The sequence below is a fragment of the Lipotes vexillifer genome, unplaced genomic scaffold (assembly GCF_000442215.2).
Source record: "Lipotes vexillifer unplaced genomic scaffold, Lipotes_vexillifer_v1.1 scaffold158, whole genome shotgun sequence".
Classification (NCBI taxonomy): Eukaryota; Metazoa; Chordata; class Mammalia; order Artiodactyla; family Lipotidae; genus Lipotes; species Lipotes vexillifer.
In genome coordinates, this window is record NW_006788189.1 from 1,392,572 (window position 1) to 1,407,341 (window position 14,770).

The 14,770-nt window shown below is 65.8% G+C and overlaps 2 protein-coding genes across 2 annotated transcripts in view; one reads left to right on the forward strand and one right to left on the reverse strand.

The window, feature by feature from the left end:
- LIMS2 (LIM zinc finger domain containing 2) overlaps window positions 1–7,170 on the forward strand; it is a 21,963-nt gene extending 14,793 nt beyond the window's left edge. The window contains exons 5-10 of the mRNA XM_007461300.1: window positions 3,562–3,711; window positions 4,384–4,534; window positions 5,426–5,518; window positions 6,097–6,145; window positions 6,308–6,383; window positions 7,023–7,170. Of these exons, the coding sequence (XP_007461362.1) occupies window positions 3,562–3,711; window positions 4,384–4,534; window positions 5,426–5,518; window positions 6,097–6,145; window positions 6,308–6,383; window positions 7,023–7,170 (667 nt within the window). The remainder of the gene's footprint in view (window positions 1–3,561; window positions 3,712–4,383; window positions 4,535–5,425; window positions 5,519–6,096; window positions 6,146–6,307; window positions 6,384–7,022) is intronic.
- A 796-nt stretch (window positions 7,171–7,966) lies between these two features.
- MYO7B (myosin VIIB) overlaps window positions 7,967–14,770 on the reverse strand; it is a 79,636-nt gene continuing 72,832 nt past the window's right edge. The window contains exons 36-48 of the mRNA XM_007461316.1: window positions 14,550–14,703; window positions 13,881–14,036; window positions 12,906–13,011; window positions 12,009–12,122; window positions 11,692–11,779; window positions 10,833–10,939; window positions 10,157–10,342; window positions 9,814–9,930; window positions 9,512–9,595; window positions 9,208–9,327; window positions 8,713–8,796; window positions 8,452–8,589; window positions 7,967–8,200 (exon numbers count right to left, since the gene is read on the reverse strand). Of these exons, the coding sequence (XP_007461378.1) occupies window positions 7,967–8,200; window positions 8,452–8,589; window positions 8,713–8,796; window positions 9,208–9,327; window positions 9,512–9,595; window positions 9,814–9,930; window positions 10,157–10,342; window positions 10,833–10,939; window positions 11,692–11,779; window positions 12,009–12,122; window positions 12,906–13,011; window positions 13,881–14,036; window positions 14,550–14,703 (1,688 nt within the window). The remainder of the gene's footprint in view (window positions 8,201–8,451; window positions 8,590–8,712; window positions 8,797–9,207; window positions 9,328–9,511; window positions 9,596–9,813; window positions 9,931–10,156; window positions 10,343–10,832; window positions 10,940–11,691; window positions 11,780–12,008; window positions 12,123–12,905; window positions 13,012–13,880; window positions 14,037–14,549; window positions 14,704–14,770) is intronic.

Genomic DNA, 14,770 nt, shown 5'->3' on the forward strand with positions numbered 1-14,770 from the left:
GGGGGGGGGGGGGGGGGGGGGGGGGGGGGGGGGGGGGGGGGGGGGGGGGGGGGGGTGGCCGTCCCCCTGGGCATCGGCCGCCAGCACCTCTCCCTCCCGACTCCTCCTCTGGCCCCTCCCGGAGCCGCCTGGCTCAAGGTGAGGGGCACGGGGGCTGTCACTGCAGCCGTGGGACCGCAGGCCGGGCGCTCACTCTTCCTTTAAAAGCGCCGACAGGGAGACAGGAACACTGCCTGTGTGCTGCTGTCATTCAGACCGGGGTGGCCTGGATAACTAGGTCGGAGCCGGACCACAAAGAGACGTCTTGGGGCTGGGGCTGGGCTCTCGTCCCTGCCCTTCTCTGCCTCTGCCTCTGCTGGGCCTGAGCTCCCCGCCCGCCCCGCCAGGCCCTGCCCTTACCTCTATTGGCGGGTCTGGGGCAGCAGGTGGGCTGCAGCCTGTGGGTGGGTGGTGGGCTCTGCGCAGCTGTGGTGGAGGCCGGCTGGCTATTTAAGGAGGGGAGGCGAGGCTGCAGCCCCTCGGGCCCTGAAAGGCCGCTTCATTCCTGAGGGGTCCCCTGTGTGGTGGGCCACTCCTCTGGCTATCTCTGCTGCCGCTGGGCCGTGAATATTCCAGTGTGTCCCAGCCGTCCCCCCACCCTCCGCCCCCAGCTGGGCCACTGAGCGGCACAGAGGCCGAGTGTGCGACTGTCTTCGAAGCCGCAGAGTGGGCGCCGTCCGGGTGGGAGGCCTGGCTGGGACCGACAGACACAACAGGACGTTTCAGATCAGGGTAATTTCCTGGGAGGGGGGGAAGGGGCCAGGGAGGGGCTGGCCGCCATGGCAACGGGCCTGGACGCCCAAGCCCGCACTGGCCATCGGCAGAGGGGGTCTTGTGAATGGGGAGGGTGGGAGGCCAAGGAGTCTTGTTCGGTCCAATGAGAGGGGACTCTTTCAGGACGCTTGCTTAGGGTCCTTGTGTCCTGCCCCGTATAATGGGGCCCCGTTTGGGTGTGCAGAATAAATCGCGGCCTTTATCTCGAGTGGGGCCCAGCTGCAGGCTGCCTCATAATGGGGCGCTGTCTGTGCCTGTGGGGACCCGGAGGCCTGGCCCTCGCCTGTGCGGGCTCCTCCTCTGGACGGGAAGCCTGGGAAGAGGGTCGCTGCGGCCCGCCGCCCACCTGCCCCACAGCTCCTCCTGGGAGTCTGGGAGTCTGCGGGGTGTTTGGATGTTGACAGTGGCTGCTCCTGTGACGGATGCAGCAGAGCTTGGTTCTCCCGTCTTTCCCAAAGTGATGCATCCGGTAACACAGGGAGCCGAATCACCATTCCTAATTTCAAAAGACTTCAAAAACCTTTTTAGTTACAGTGTTGAAAGATGTACACAGCCATCCCTGGGAGGCACCTGCCACAAGTACTGTCTGAAATTCTTTTGCACAAACCCGTGCACTTGGGATCACTGCCCACTTTACAGACGGGGAAACTGGGGCTCAGAGAGGTGAGGTAACTGGCCAACGACAAACCAGTGGGGTGGCCGAGCCCGCATTTGGACTCAAGCGTGTCTCACTCTAAAACTCAGGCTGTATGCATGTGTGTTTTGTTCTCTTCTTCTGTTGCAGCTCAGTGGTAAAATTCTTATGTTCCATCTTCATTCTACCTGGGAAAAAATTCTGCAGGTTGCCTTTAGATCTGGCGCTGGGATCAGGTCTGTTGAAAAGACGTTTCCCGTCTGGGGTTCCGTCAAGAGAGCGGGACTGCTCAGTTCTGTCATGCCTGGCAGCTGGTGGGGTGTGCGGCCCCCCTCCCCGCTGTGGCCCAGGGTGGCTGTCTGGGAGAACTGGCTCACGGTGACTTGAAATGTGGGAGTCTGGCTGGCTGCTGTCGGGTGACTGATGGCAGTGGTTTTAGGGGCACTGACAGTTGTGACAGAATTTTGAGGAGTTGCACTAATTTCTATATCTTTGAAACAAAAACCATTCCGTATGGGTTGCATGTTGTCCTACTGCTAAAGACGAGTCACCAGGATTGGAGTGGAGTTGTAGGGAATAAATGCCCTGTCTGTGGCAGAGACTCAGCAGACGGCAGGCGTGGGAGTGGCCCCGCCATGGCAGGAGGCCTGGGATGGGGCTGGGGCATGGGGTGTCTGGGGGAGAGTGGGGTGGGGAGAGCCCACTGGGCTTCAGGGCTCTGGGGATGGAAGGGAGACGGGGACTGTAGCCACGGGCCACGTCTGTGGCCCCTGGGCCAGTAGAGTGAGCCGGGGGTCCCAGGCCAGGAGACGACCTTCCAGTCTCGGTGGCCACGTGGTCGTGGGGAGATGACGCCCGCCGTCCTTCCCTTCTTGTCTTTTACAATCATTCACCCACTTACGCATCAGAAGACCTGTCCTGAGCTGCTGCCCTGTGTGGGGCACACGGGGTCCATAAGAGCACAGCTGGGAGCTGGTCAGCAGCTTAGCAGGTGGCTGCTGGGCACTCCCTTGAGCCCCTTGCCTTTCACCCCGGGGAGCTAGGACACACTCAGGGCAAGCACAGGGCAGTCCAGACCCAAATGCGGTAGGAGGCACTGCAGTCAAGGGCATGGAGTTGGCTGCCCTGGCACCTAGGGTCTGCCCACCACACCTACTTGGGGGTTCCTGAGTCTGAGAGTTACTCTCTTAAGTGGACTCCCTGACCTGCCTCTAAAAGAGGCCCGCACCGGTATCAGGTGGCCGGGAGGCTGGTGAGAGTGGGTTGGGGACCTGGAAAGGGAGGGAAGGAGGGCCCGGATGCTGAGAGCACTTGCAGACTGGGTGGCAGGTGGGGGATGGGAGCAGTGCACTGGGGCCTTTGTGCATCTTCGCCCGGGGACCCTGAATCTAAATTCCTGCCGCCTTTGAGGCCCAAGGAAACAGAAGCCATGTTGATTTCTCTCTCTCGGTAGAGACCGCAGCTGTGGCCCAATGGAGGGAGTAGCATCAGAAATTACTCTGAGGTCTTTACAAAAAAGACTCTGTAATGACAGTTCCTGGGTCTGGGGGCCTCCATCTGACACAGCTGCACTTGTCTTTGGAGACAGAGAGAGCCTGTAGACGTCCGGGTTCCTCTTTGTCGGGCCGACCCCTGAGGAAGCAGGCGTGCAGGCCCAACGGGCCTGGCACTCCTTGGCCCCTGGGCTGGGCACGAAAGTCACTATACGGTCACTCGTGTGTGTTAAAAGACATTTGAAAAACAAAATGAATTTTTCAGCAAATGTCCATGAAGTGTCTGCTCTCGTCCACACACGATGTCCTAGGCTCAGAAAAAGCGTAAAGAAGAAAAACACCACATTTGCCGTACTGTCCAAACACGGGCATGCTGCTGTGTTTCCTCCTGGTCTTTGCCCCGTGCAGAGGCTCCTTTTAGAGGGTGCACCTGTGGCCTTCCCGGCCGCAGGACTGTTAGCTTGCTTTTCTGGACCACCGAGCTGAGCCCCCCGAGGCTTCCTGGAAGGCGTTCGTTCAAGCTGCGGGCAGGGGCTGGGGGCGTCTTCTCCAGGGAGGTGGCCCAGGCTGCCCGGGCAGGAAGAGTGGCTCTGCCCCTGACTGCCACCTCACTTCTCACAGGCACCTGTGCCGACCATGCCACAACCGTGAGAAGGCCAAGGGCCTGGGCAAGTACATCTGTCAGCGCTGCCACCTGGTCATCGACGAGCAGCCCCTCATGTTCAGGAATGATGCCTACCACCCAGACCACTTCAGCTGCACCCACTGCGGGTAGGTGCACAGCCGGGGCCCGGCTGACCGGGAAGGGGGAGAGCCGGGTGGAGGTGGGCCGGCCACCCGGGGGCAGTGATGGGGCGGGAGGGGAACACCAGGGGGGCAGAGAGGGGCGTCCGGAGAGTGGGGTGCAGGGGCAGGTAGAATGGGTCCGGGAGGGCACTGCTGTAGGAAACGCCTCTCAGGGGAGGCCGACGGGAGGACTCATGGGTGAGGGAGGGCTGCCCCCCCCCACCTCCGCAGGTGAAGCCGAGAGGAGGGAATCCCAGATACGGAGGGTGAGCGCGAGGTGGCGCGGATGAGGGAGGAAGGAGAGGCCACGGAGCCATGCCCTCGTGCTGGTCCCAGACGCCCAGTCTGGTCTGGAGGGCGGAGGCCCGGGGAACAGATCTGTGCCGGACACAGGCTGCCTTCTGCAAGGGCCGGGCGGGAATCCTGTGCCCCGGGGCCCGTCTGGGGCACAGGAAGTCTCCAAAGAGAGCAGAGATGAAAGCCACGCCTGCCCCAGGCGGGTGGTCTGCTGGGACCGAGCTGGTGAGGGGTGGAGGTGGCGGGTGTGTCTCAGGAGAAGCTGCTTCCCTGGCGCTGGAGGGGCTGGGGTGACCCTCCCAGCACGACAGACCACCGAAGGGCAGGGTGGTCACCCGGGGGCTTCACGCTGTTTTCCAGGAAGGAGCTGACTGCAGAGGCCCGTGAGCTGAAGGGCGAGCTCTACTGCCTGCCCTGCCATGACAAGATGGGTGTCCCCATCTGTGGGGCCTGCCGCCGGCCCATCGAGGGCCGTGTGGTCAACGCGCTGGGCAAGCAGTGGCACGTGGAGGTGAGCGAGGCCAGACCGGACAGCAGGTGGGCGCCCCGGCTCCCGTCCCCAGCCAGTCTGGCCCCGAAGCCCCTCCACACGCCCTCCAGCCCCCAGGCCATGTGGCTGGCTCCCAGCGGGGACCTTCCTTGTGGGTGCTATCCCTCCTCACCCCTGGTCTGGGACAGGTCTGTCCATGGGACCCAGCAGACTTGAGCCCACAGGCCATGGCTGGGCAGGCACACCCCCTCCCTCCCTCCCCATCCTGGCCTTCTAGAGGATTCCAAAGTCATGAGAACACCTTGGGGACACTGGGCCGGGGTGCCCTGTGGGATTGCGGTTGACGAAAGTGGCTGCGTGTCCGGCCCACCTGCAGGCGAAGTGCTCAGGTGCGTCCGACTGGCTGTCCGGGAACACTCACCCCTGCACCGGGGGCTCTGATGGCCTTAGGGACACCACTTGGCAGGGAGGCGTGCAAGCCTGTGACCGGGCCAGCTCTGTGTCCCACAGTCTCTGCCGTGGGCGGCCTCTTGGCGAGGGTCCTGGCACGGCCCCCGGCCCCCCGGGGGAGGGTGAATCCTCACACGCCACAGCCTCCACGGGTGGAAGGTGTGCCCGGTGACTCTCGGCCTGTAGAGTTGCGCACCAGAGGCAGACGGTGCAGCCCGCCACGGCCCGGGCACCTCGCCGGCCCCGACACGGGGGCCGAGGGTGCCCCGTGGGCCTGGGGAGGATGCAGCGCCACCGGGCATCAGGGAAGGAGTGGGGTCTGCTGACCAGGAGCAGTCCGTGGAGGTGTCAGCCCAGCGAGGCCCCCCACCCACCAGCCTCCGCTTCCTGGCTGTGTGATGGGAGGTCGCTTCAGGCCTGACGCTGCCCTCCCTGCACCCCCCACCCCCACCCCCACCCCAGCACTTTGTCTGCGCCAAGTGTGAGAAGCCATTCCTGGGGCACCGGCACTATGAGAAGAAGGGCCTGGCCTACTGTGAGACCCACTACAACCAGGTAGGGCCCGAGACAGGGGAGGCGGGAGCTGCGGGGAGCCGGCAGGGCGCGGGCTGGGAAGGCGGCTGTGTGCGTGGTAGGAGAGGGCATGGGGCGGCCCCGCCGTGGGTGCTGAGGCCAGGCCTGTGAGCTCAGCGTCTCGGGACCGGGGCAGCCCTCTGGGCCTCAGCGTCCCCATTTGAGAAACGTGCCTTGTGGCCCAGGCCTGCCCCGGGCACTGAATGAGATGGCAGTGTTAAGTCCTGGGCTCTTGGGGTGACATATACTACCATCTCCTCCCCTCTGCCAGGCCTGGCGAAGCTGCCCAGCTGTTCTGGCACAGAAGACAGGGTTACTGCCTTGCCCACACTTCTCAGGACACGGACGGGAGCAAAGGGGCCTTAGGGGGAGCAATGCCTCCACCTGCTGTCTTTCCCAGGGGGTAGTTCTGATGGGCCCTCAGGCCTGAGGCTGTGCCCTGGCAGGAGGCCCAGGTGGCTGATGAGAGCTGCCCTTTGGGGGGTGGGTGGGGCCACACCCCAGCTCCGGGCTTGGGGCACAAATGCCTGCAGCGTGTTTAACACCCGCTCTGTCCACAGCTCTTTGGGGACGTCTGCTACACCTGCAGCCACGTGATCGAGGGCGATGGTAAGGCCCCTGTCCCTGTGCACCTTCCCGCCCCAGGCCCCGTTCCCCCGTGCTCTCTGGGCTGTGGGTCCCGCAGCTGTGTGCCCAGCTGGCCCTCCGTGTGCACAGCTGGGCCTGTGGCTGGCCTGGGGGTGCCGCTAAGCCCCCATCTGCCCCTCACAGTGGTGTCGGCCCTCAACAAGGCCTGGTGTGTGCACTGCTTTTCCTGTTCTACCTGCAACAGCCGGCTCACCCTGAAGTAAGTCGTGCTGGCTCCCAGGGGCTGAGGGGGGCGGAGACCTGCAGGGCGTCCCCCTCCTTCCCCCTGGAGCCCGCCAGGGGCTCACGTTGGAGTCGGCTTGCCATGGGCTCTTCCCTTCATCGCACCCTCCCTGAACGCCCACTGTTATCAGGCCCCGGGGGTGCAGTGGGAGCAGGGGCAGCCCCAGCCCCGAGAAGGCAGGTCCAGGGACCCCCCAGGGCATGGTGGGAGGAAGAGTCACACGAGCCTCCGCACTCGGAAGGGCGCCGGTCCCTGGGGAGGGAAGGACACTCCGGCTCAGGGAGCAGGAAGCACGCTCAGAACCAAGGGAGCCAGACCTCACCTAGGAGGCTGAGAGGGGGAAGGACAGCTGGAGCGGTGAGGTGAGGTGAGGTGCGGCCCGGCGTCTGAGGACAAGAGGGAAGGTTCTGGAGTTTCAGCACTCCACAGAAGTCTCTAGGCACAAATGGAGGCCTGGAGGCCCGTCTCCTCGTCTCCCACGGCATCCGGCCAGAAGGCGCCCCCCGGACCTGGCCGGCTGGTGGGGGGGACAGGCCGGGGTAGGGGAGGTGGTGGGCTCCGGGCCGGGGGTCCGAGGAGACCCCGGCTCTCCTGGCCGCTGCCCCTCCTCCGCAGGAACAAGTTCGTGGAGTTCGACATGAAGCCCGTGTGTAAGAGGTGCTACGAGAAGTTCCCGCTGGAGCTGAAGAAGCGGCTGAAGAAGCTGTCGGAGCTGGCAGCCCGCAGGGCGCAGCCCAAGTCCGCGGGCCTGCAGCCCGCCTGAGAGGCCCGCCCGCCGCCCGCCGCCCGCCATCGTCCTCCTGCTCCCCCCGGCTTCGCTGCCCGCCCCCCCTGCCCGAGCCTGCGCCTTCTCCCTGCCCGTCTCTCCGCTCAGCATCGTCCTCCCGCCCAAGGCGTCCCGTCCCTCCCCTCCCTCCTTCCACGCGGCCAGAGGCCACGGGGCAGGGGCCTGGGCGTGGCAAGCCTGTGACACGTCCGCGTCCACAGCTTCAGCCCGAGGTCTTCCAGGGTCACCCGGGCCGGCCTGTCCTGACCTGTCCCATCCCTGCAGGAGGCCTCGTGGCTCACATTCTGTGGCAGCTTGGCCAGCCTCCGCCCTCCGTGGCACGGGTGTAGCCCACAGCCAGGAGGCCACCCGGACCCCAGGGCCATGTGGGTGGGCGCCCCTGGGGAACCACCCTGCAGTCCCCCGACCACGCACGCGCTCAGCCAAGCAGGAGCCCCGTGCCCAGGCCCGGCTGGCTGGTCCTGCTTCTTCAGCCCACGCAGCAGCAGGAGGGCCCCCGCTCGCCCCGCTGCCAGGGCACACGCTGACTCCCCGGTGCAGCCTGGGGCCAGGAGGTGGTGGGCTCTGCTGGGCGGCTCGTTCCTGCCCTCCGGGGAGGACAGCGTGGGACCTTGGTATTGGGACTCACACTTGCACAACCAATGAAGGCTTCTCTACACGACCCCAGCACTTGCGTGGTTTGTGACATTGCGGTGGACACGCTGCCGCAGGGTTAGGGAGACAGATGCCAGACCGGACAGGTGTCCCAGGGCCAGGCTGCCGACAGAGACCCTCAGTCCTTGAAGGTTGGCCCGGTGGGTGGAGTCGGGGGACAGGCTCTGACAGGGCTGGCGGGGGCCGTGGGCGCCCAGCCCAGGCTCCGAGGCCCCGCGTGCAGCTCTGCCCTTGGGGCAGCAAAGCCAGCGGCCACCTCCAGCAGACCCTCCTGGAGGCAGCCCGTGTCCGGTGCCGGGCCGGGGAAAGAGGAAAGGTGTGCAGAGGGGCCCATGGAAAGCATCTCCGCAGTCTGAGGAGGAGGAAGCGGGGGTGGGTGGAAGGAAAGGGAGGAGAGAGACATGAAGGAAGTCACGCCCTGAGGACGGAGCTGCCCTCCGCTGGGCCTGGACGGGCCGCAGTGCTTTTTGCTTTCTCTGGAGGGAACCCTTTGCTGGACCTCCTGCCCACCCGAGCCCCAACCTGAGCCTCGTCTCTCGCTGACACACTCCCCACTGCTCTGTGGAACTTTTATTGAACATTCCTTGGGGGAGTCCTCCCCGCCATCCGTCCGTCGGCCTGGAGGTCTGCCAGTCCCAGCCCTGCCCTTCGGCCCTCAGCGTCAGCACCCGGGGGAGGGGGCCCCTGGGGTGCCACAGGGTGGTAGTGCTGGGGGTTCTGGGGAGAGGGTGACTTGAAAGGCTGCCACCAGAGGGCAGGCCTTGGGCCCAGAGAGGGGCCCTCGGGAAGTGCCACCAGGACCCCCCGATTGCGGAGGGTGGCTGAATGGGCAAGAGGCCCCTGCTGCTAGGGACTGGCTGGGACTGAGGTCCGGGGGTCCCGCTGCTTGTTCACGGTGCTCAGCAGCTGCTGCACGTACGAGGTCAGCAGGTCATCCATCTTGTAACCCTGGATGGGGGGAAGGGTGGGGTCGGAGTCTGAGGGGTACAGCTAAGTGGGGCCTATGCCAGCGCCTGCGGGGCCCAACCTCTGCCTCAGTGACACACCGGGCAGGGCGTGAGGAGAGAAACAGGGCTCCTGCAGCTGGGCCCCCAGTCCCCTTCCCTCCCTGGGACCACAGGCCACCCTGCCAGGCCTTGTTGCCCCCCTGGGTGACATGCCCAGCCCTTCCTGAGCTGCACCTCCTTCCTCTGCTGGCCCAGCCTGGCCTGCCCACCCCAGGCATGGGGGCCACGTCCTCCCAGGGAGCCACTCGCCTGGTGGCCAGGGGGTTGGGTCAGGGTCGGGGAAACCCAGTGTCCGGAGCCTCTGGGTCCCTCGTGTCTGGGCTGGGAGAAGCCCCCCGGGCCTCGGGCTCACCAGAGAGGTCTCACACAGCAGGCGGCTGCCCCGGCCCAGGCTCCCCAGCACCATGTGGAAGTAAGTACTGCCGCTGCTCCAGCTGGCAATCTTGGTGAAGGGGTAGGTGGTGAGCAGGTCCTGGGGGCACAGTGGGTGGTGGGTAGGAGCCAATCAAAGCCCAGACGGCCCAGGGGCCCTGAGTCTGAGCTGCTGCCCGGGGTCCTCCAGAGCCCAAGGGGCCATGTGTAGGAGGCCAGGAGGGCAGCCCCAGCTGCGCAGGGGCCCCAGGACCCTGGCGCAGTCCCCGGGGTCCTGCCACTACCTTGGTCTTGGGGTGGATGAGCACAACCCCGTGCCGGTTGATGGCGATGAGGATGATGTCCGGGTAGGAGGGCTCCGAGGTTTGCTGGGGAGGGAGGGGGGGTCACAGTGATCACAGCCCAGCCTGGGAGGCCAGGCGGCTCCTCCCCAAGACGCACGCACGCACACACGTGCACGCTTGCTCCCCCAGGCCTGGCTGCTGGCCCTGCCCGTGGCGTGTTTGGGGGAGAAGCTCAGGCTACTGGGGCCAGAGCCGGGCGGGGCCTGCGTGGCCAGGATGGCCAGGCTGGGGGTGCGGCCTACCTTCACCTCGAAGAAGGCAGACCCGAAGGTGGGCCACCGGCAGATCCACTTCAGGAAGGCCACCTTGGCCTCCTCCACTGTCATGTCCCTGTGCTTGTCACAGGCCAGGAGGATGCGCTGGGGGAAGCAAGGGCTAGTGAGGGCCTGAGTGGAGGCCACTGCCCAACCGGGCTATCACACAAGGCCCTGGGGTCCTGGCCCAGAGCGGCAGCTGCTGCCTGAGGCCGTGGACAGCGCGGGGAAGGTGCTACAGCGGACCCAGGCCACCCCCCACGGTGGCACCTGGGCGGGGTCCCTGTGGGGGCAGCAGCCAAGGGGCCCCTCCCCAGCCCCTGCCAAAGACCTTCTTCCATTCCTCTGAGGACATCACACGTGTGAGGTTCTCAGGCACGAGTTCCCTCAGGACCTTGGGCATGCTAGCTAGCTGGGACCGGTCATTGCCAAACTGGGCCTTGTAGATGAGGCCTGCCAGGTGGACGGCATCCTCCTGCGAGCACTTGTGGAACCCACGCAGGTACTTGGGCAGCTCCTGGGTGAAGGACAAGCTGGACTTTAGGCTGCAGCCACGCCCGGCTTCATGCTCATGTGGTAGCCTGCCCCCATCCAGGAAACTGAGCCCGCAAAAAGCTAAGGTCATCAGGGTAAGGTGTCCAGCAGAGGGAAGGCCGCTGAGTGGAGGCAGGGCTCCCTGCAGTCTCGCCATGGAGGCCGAGGCCTGCTCTACCCCTTCAGGGCAAGGGCCAGTGCTCCACGGGCTGCAGGACCCTCTGCGCGCCTCCCCGCCCCGGCACGCAGGCATGCTGCAGGTGATGGTGCGGCCGCGGTGCGGCTGCTGTCTCCAGACACCGCTGTCCCTCTGCTCCTAGCTCCAGAACCCTCAGGGGTGCGGCCGGCCCACCGTGAGGCCCTGGGTGGGAGCTGGGTGCCCAGGGGCGAGGCGGCCATGCTCCACTCTCAGGGCAGGTGTGGGCTGGAGCGAGGGTGGCCCCAACGCCCACCAGGAGGGGTGGCCCGTGTACCTGATGGTAATGGAGTATGGTGTCTGCCTTCACATCTCTCCCTGGGGCCACACTGAGCCACAATTTCCGCATGAAGTACACCTGGTAGGAGAGCGTCACAGCGGCCCCTGGATAGGGGCGGCAGTGAGCACCAAGCCTGTCCCTGGCCCAGCAGGCCCGGGGCGCTGCCCGCCCACCCCCACACCCTGCCCCTTGGCCCCTCGCATCACCACTGTGTTTGTTACTGCGGCCTCCCCAGCTGGACAGCCTCCGCGCCTCTTCCTCCCTGGCCCCAGCTCTTCCTCATCCCTCGAGATGAGTGTGGAAGCCCCCTCTTCCAGCAGCATTCGCGGATCTCCCCGTGGGGTCAGGCCCCACTCCGCCCTCTCTGCCCTCATGCACCCTCCATCACCCCGCAGTCCCGCCATGTGCTCTAGGCCTGCCGCATGCCCGGCCCCTGCCGGAGTTGGGAGAGCTCCAGGGGCAGGGCCTGACCGCCTGGCCCCAGGCTTGGCCTACCCATGACCCAGGGAACATGAAGGGGAATGAGAATAAATGAATAAATGAATGGGCATAGCCATGCAGGAGTGGCCCGGGGAGCCCCCTGACCCTGGCCCAGGAGGCAGACAAGCCCTGCCCCGCCTTACATCCCTGCAACGCCCCTTCCCCGAACGATTTGCCTGAGGTGACTTTCAGAGGCGCTCTCTTCGAACCCCTGAAAAATCCGTGCAAAAATCTCAGGGTTAGAGGAGGAATATGGGTGGAGTGAAGATAGGAACCCTCCTTGCCCGCCCCTCCCCTCCTTGCCGGCCCCACCCCTACTTCCCGGCCCCTCCCCTCCTTCCTGGCCGCAGCCTGCCCCACAGAGCCCTCCCCTCACCTTCCTTCTGGGGCTTGTTCTTCTTCACCCAGTCGGCCACCTGCCTCAAGGAGTCAAAGAAGAAGTCTCCCTCCTTCTGGCTGATGACCTGGGGCGGGTGGAGAGGAGGGCACAGGGAGGCATGCAGGTGTGCGTGTGCGGCATCCAGGGACCCATCTCTGGCCTGGGAGGCTAGGTGCCGCACTGGGGCTCCGACCCCTCCTGCCAACGTCCCTTCACCCTGTGTGCAGCGCGGGGGGCCTGGCCCAGCGCACGTGGGAGACCCCCGCCCGCCCGCCCTCCCTCCCTCCTGGCCCCTGGCCTGCTGGGCCGCGCACCTTGTCCGCGATCTTGATGAAGAGGCTGCAGCCCTCCCAGGAGGCGAGCTGTAGCCGGGCGGCGATGCTGTCGCACACCTCCCGCACCCGGGTGTTGGTGCCCACCTCCACCATCTGGGCAGAGAGGGGGCAGGGGAACGTCTCAGGACGCGGCTCGGCCCGGGGTGACCCTCAACAGCCTGATGACTGGGGCTGGGGTCGCGCCTGCCCTGTCCTGAGAAGGGCAAGACTCCCCCTCTGGAAACCTGGCCGGATGTGTGCGCTGTTTGGTCACAGGGCTCGCTGTCTTGGGGTCCCAAGAGTCCCAGCCTTTTGAACTTGCTCTGAGAGCCTGCCGCCAGACTGTGGGAACTTTGTCAAGGCCACAGTCCGCTTGGGGAGGGCTGTGAGGGCCCCCTCGCTCCACTGCTGCCCCTTGGCCGAGGGTCTCCCGCCTCCCACCTGTCCCCTCCGCTGTCCCCAGAGGCCGACTGGGTTTTGTCCGCAGGCACCCCATGGCGGCCCTTGCTCACCATGTCCCGGGGCCGGGTCGGAAGCCCAAGGGGCCCCCAGCCCTGTGGCCTCTTCTCCCTTGTGCCCAGCCTGGAATGCCCCGACACCTTTGGGACGTCTGGACTCCCGACAGCACTCCAGCCTCCCCGGGGCCCATCCCTCCCCTGTGTGGCCCGGAGCACCTGAGGGCGCCCAGCACTCAGTTCATGCTCATGGGGACCGGGGTGGGGGGAAATGGTAGTTTTGGGGGAGACGGGGCAGGGCTAGGAGAGCGCTGAAGGGGAGACCATCCACCCTATATTGGAAACAGCCGTGTCGGGTGGTGTCTCCCGGCTCTCCTCGGGTGACCCCCGTGGGGAGGGACCTTGCTCCGGCTGCGGGTCCCCGGGGGGTGCAGGGCCTCACCTCGCTCGTGTTGTTGGGCAAGCAGATCTTGTGGCACATGCGGGAGACGTTCTGCTCCATGGCCTCCACCTCCACCTGGTGCGGGGGCTGCTTCCGGGGCCCCGTCCTGGAGCAGACAGTGCACGCGCTGCACATGCCACCCGACACCCTCACCTGGGCCCAGCCCGTCCCCAGCCTCTAAGCTAAGCTCTGTGCCAGGTACAAAACAAAAGCCAACCCCGAGACCACCGCCGTTCTGGGGGGCTGCCCTGCCTGCGGTGCTGGGCATGTGGCCTAGAGGAGGCAGCAGGGGCCAGCCTGGCCTCACTCCCAGGTGCCTCGAGGTTCTGAGGACACACGTGGGGAGGGGACCCAGGCTGGCTAGGGGTCCTGGGCCCAGCACCAGTAGGCAGGGTGGGTCGTGTTCTCATTCCCACACAGTTGGGCAGGGGGTTGGGGATGGGGACACCCACCTTCCCCACTGCGACCCAGGCTGCCACTCACTGTCACGTCTGCTCACCAGGTCACCCCACCCTCTCGCACAGACACAGGAGACCAAGCCAGGGCTGGAGGGCAGGCAGAGCCGGGGAGGAACTGCAGGACGGGCTGGCAGGGATGGGTCTGAGCTCAACTACTGTGGGCTGGGCTAGGGGGACACACAGGTGGCTGGGGACATCAAGGTCATCCTCTGGCCTCAGGGTAGTTCCTTCTCTGCCCTGGACAGGCAGCCATGGGGGCAGGAGGAGCTCATGGCCAGAAACCTCCACTGACCAGCCTGGCTGCCCTGCAACCCTCTGGGGCCTCACCCTGCATCTTCCTCCCGGCTGCTGGGACCTGGTCCCGCCTCCTCAAACTGACACCAACTTCTAGAAAGGAAGCCAAGTCTGGCTCCACTGGCGGGTGTCCCCACTGGACCATGAGCTCCTGGAGGGCCGGCGGAGCCCCCCGGCATCCCCAAGCCGACATTCCCAGGGGCCTAGGAGCTGTCAGGCTCACCTCAGGACCCTCTGGATGCGGCGGCTGCAGTCGGGGGCCAGCACCTTCCTTCTCCGCGTGTCTATGAATTTCTGGGCGTGGGGCAGCAGTGCCTTGCCAGGTGGGAAGAGGCCGGTGCAGAGCCACAGCAGCTGCCAGCCCCGCTCCTCGCTGTGCCTGCAGATGGAAGTGCTGGTCAGCCCAGGAGGGGCCCCCTCCCAGAAGCCCAGGCCAGCCAGGCACCTCGGGGAGATGGGGCTTTGTAGGATTTATGCTATAAGCTGAGGCCTGCCTGAGGCCCTGGGCAAGGCAGCTGCTGCCCTGCTGCCAATGCCACCAAGGCTTCCCTGTCCACGAGAAGGGGAGGGGGTGCTATTGTGCCCATTTTGTGGAGTAGGGCACTGAGGTTTAGAGAGGCTAGGGCCTGCCCAGGAGACAAAGGAGAGAGGGGGAGAGGCAGGGCCCAGGGCAGGTCTGCATCCCCGCCCCCGCCTCTGGCCAGCCCAGGAAGTCAGGGACACACCGGGTCCCAACCTTCCCACCGTTACTGCGAGTGTCGCCTCTATGAGGGGCCGCCACCCCCTCTGAACAGTGGACACAGCCTCGGGGGCTGGGGCGAGGCCTGAGGGGACCCTGGGCATGGCAACCCGCGCGTGCGGTGCCCTCTGCCCCTCCCTGGTCCCCGCAGACCTGTTGGTGTTGTGCGTCAGCTGCTTCAGGATCTGGCAGTAAACCTCATCCTGCAGGGCCGCCTGCTGCAGGGCCGCCGAGAAGATCTGGTCGGTAAGCTCCAGGGAGGTCCAGGCCTTCCGAGAGGGGTAGTCGCCCATGTACCTGAGGATGGGTGCAGCCGTCAAGGAGAACGCGCCGGCGGGGCTGCCTGTCACCGCTGGCCCCCCCCCCCCCCCCCC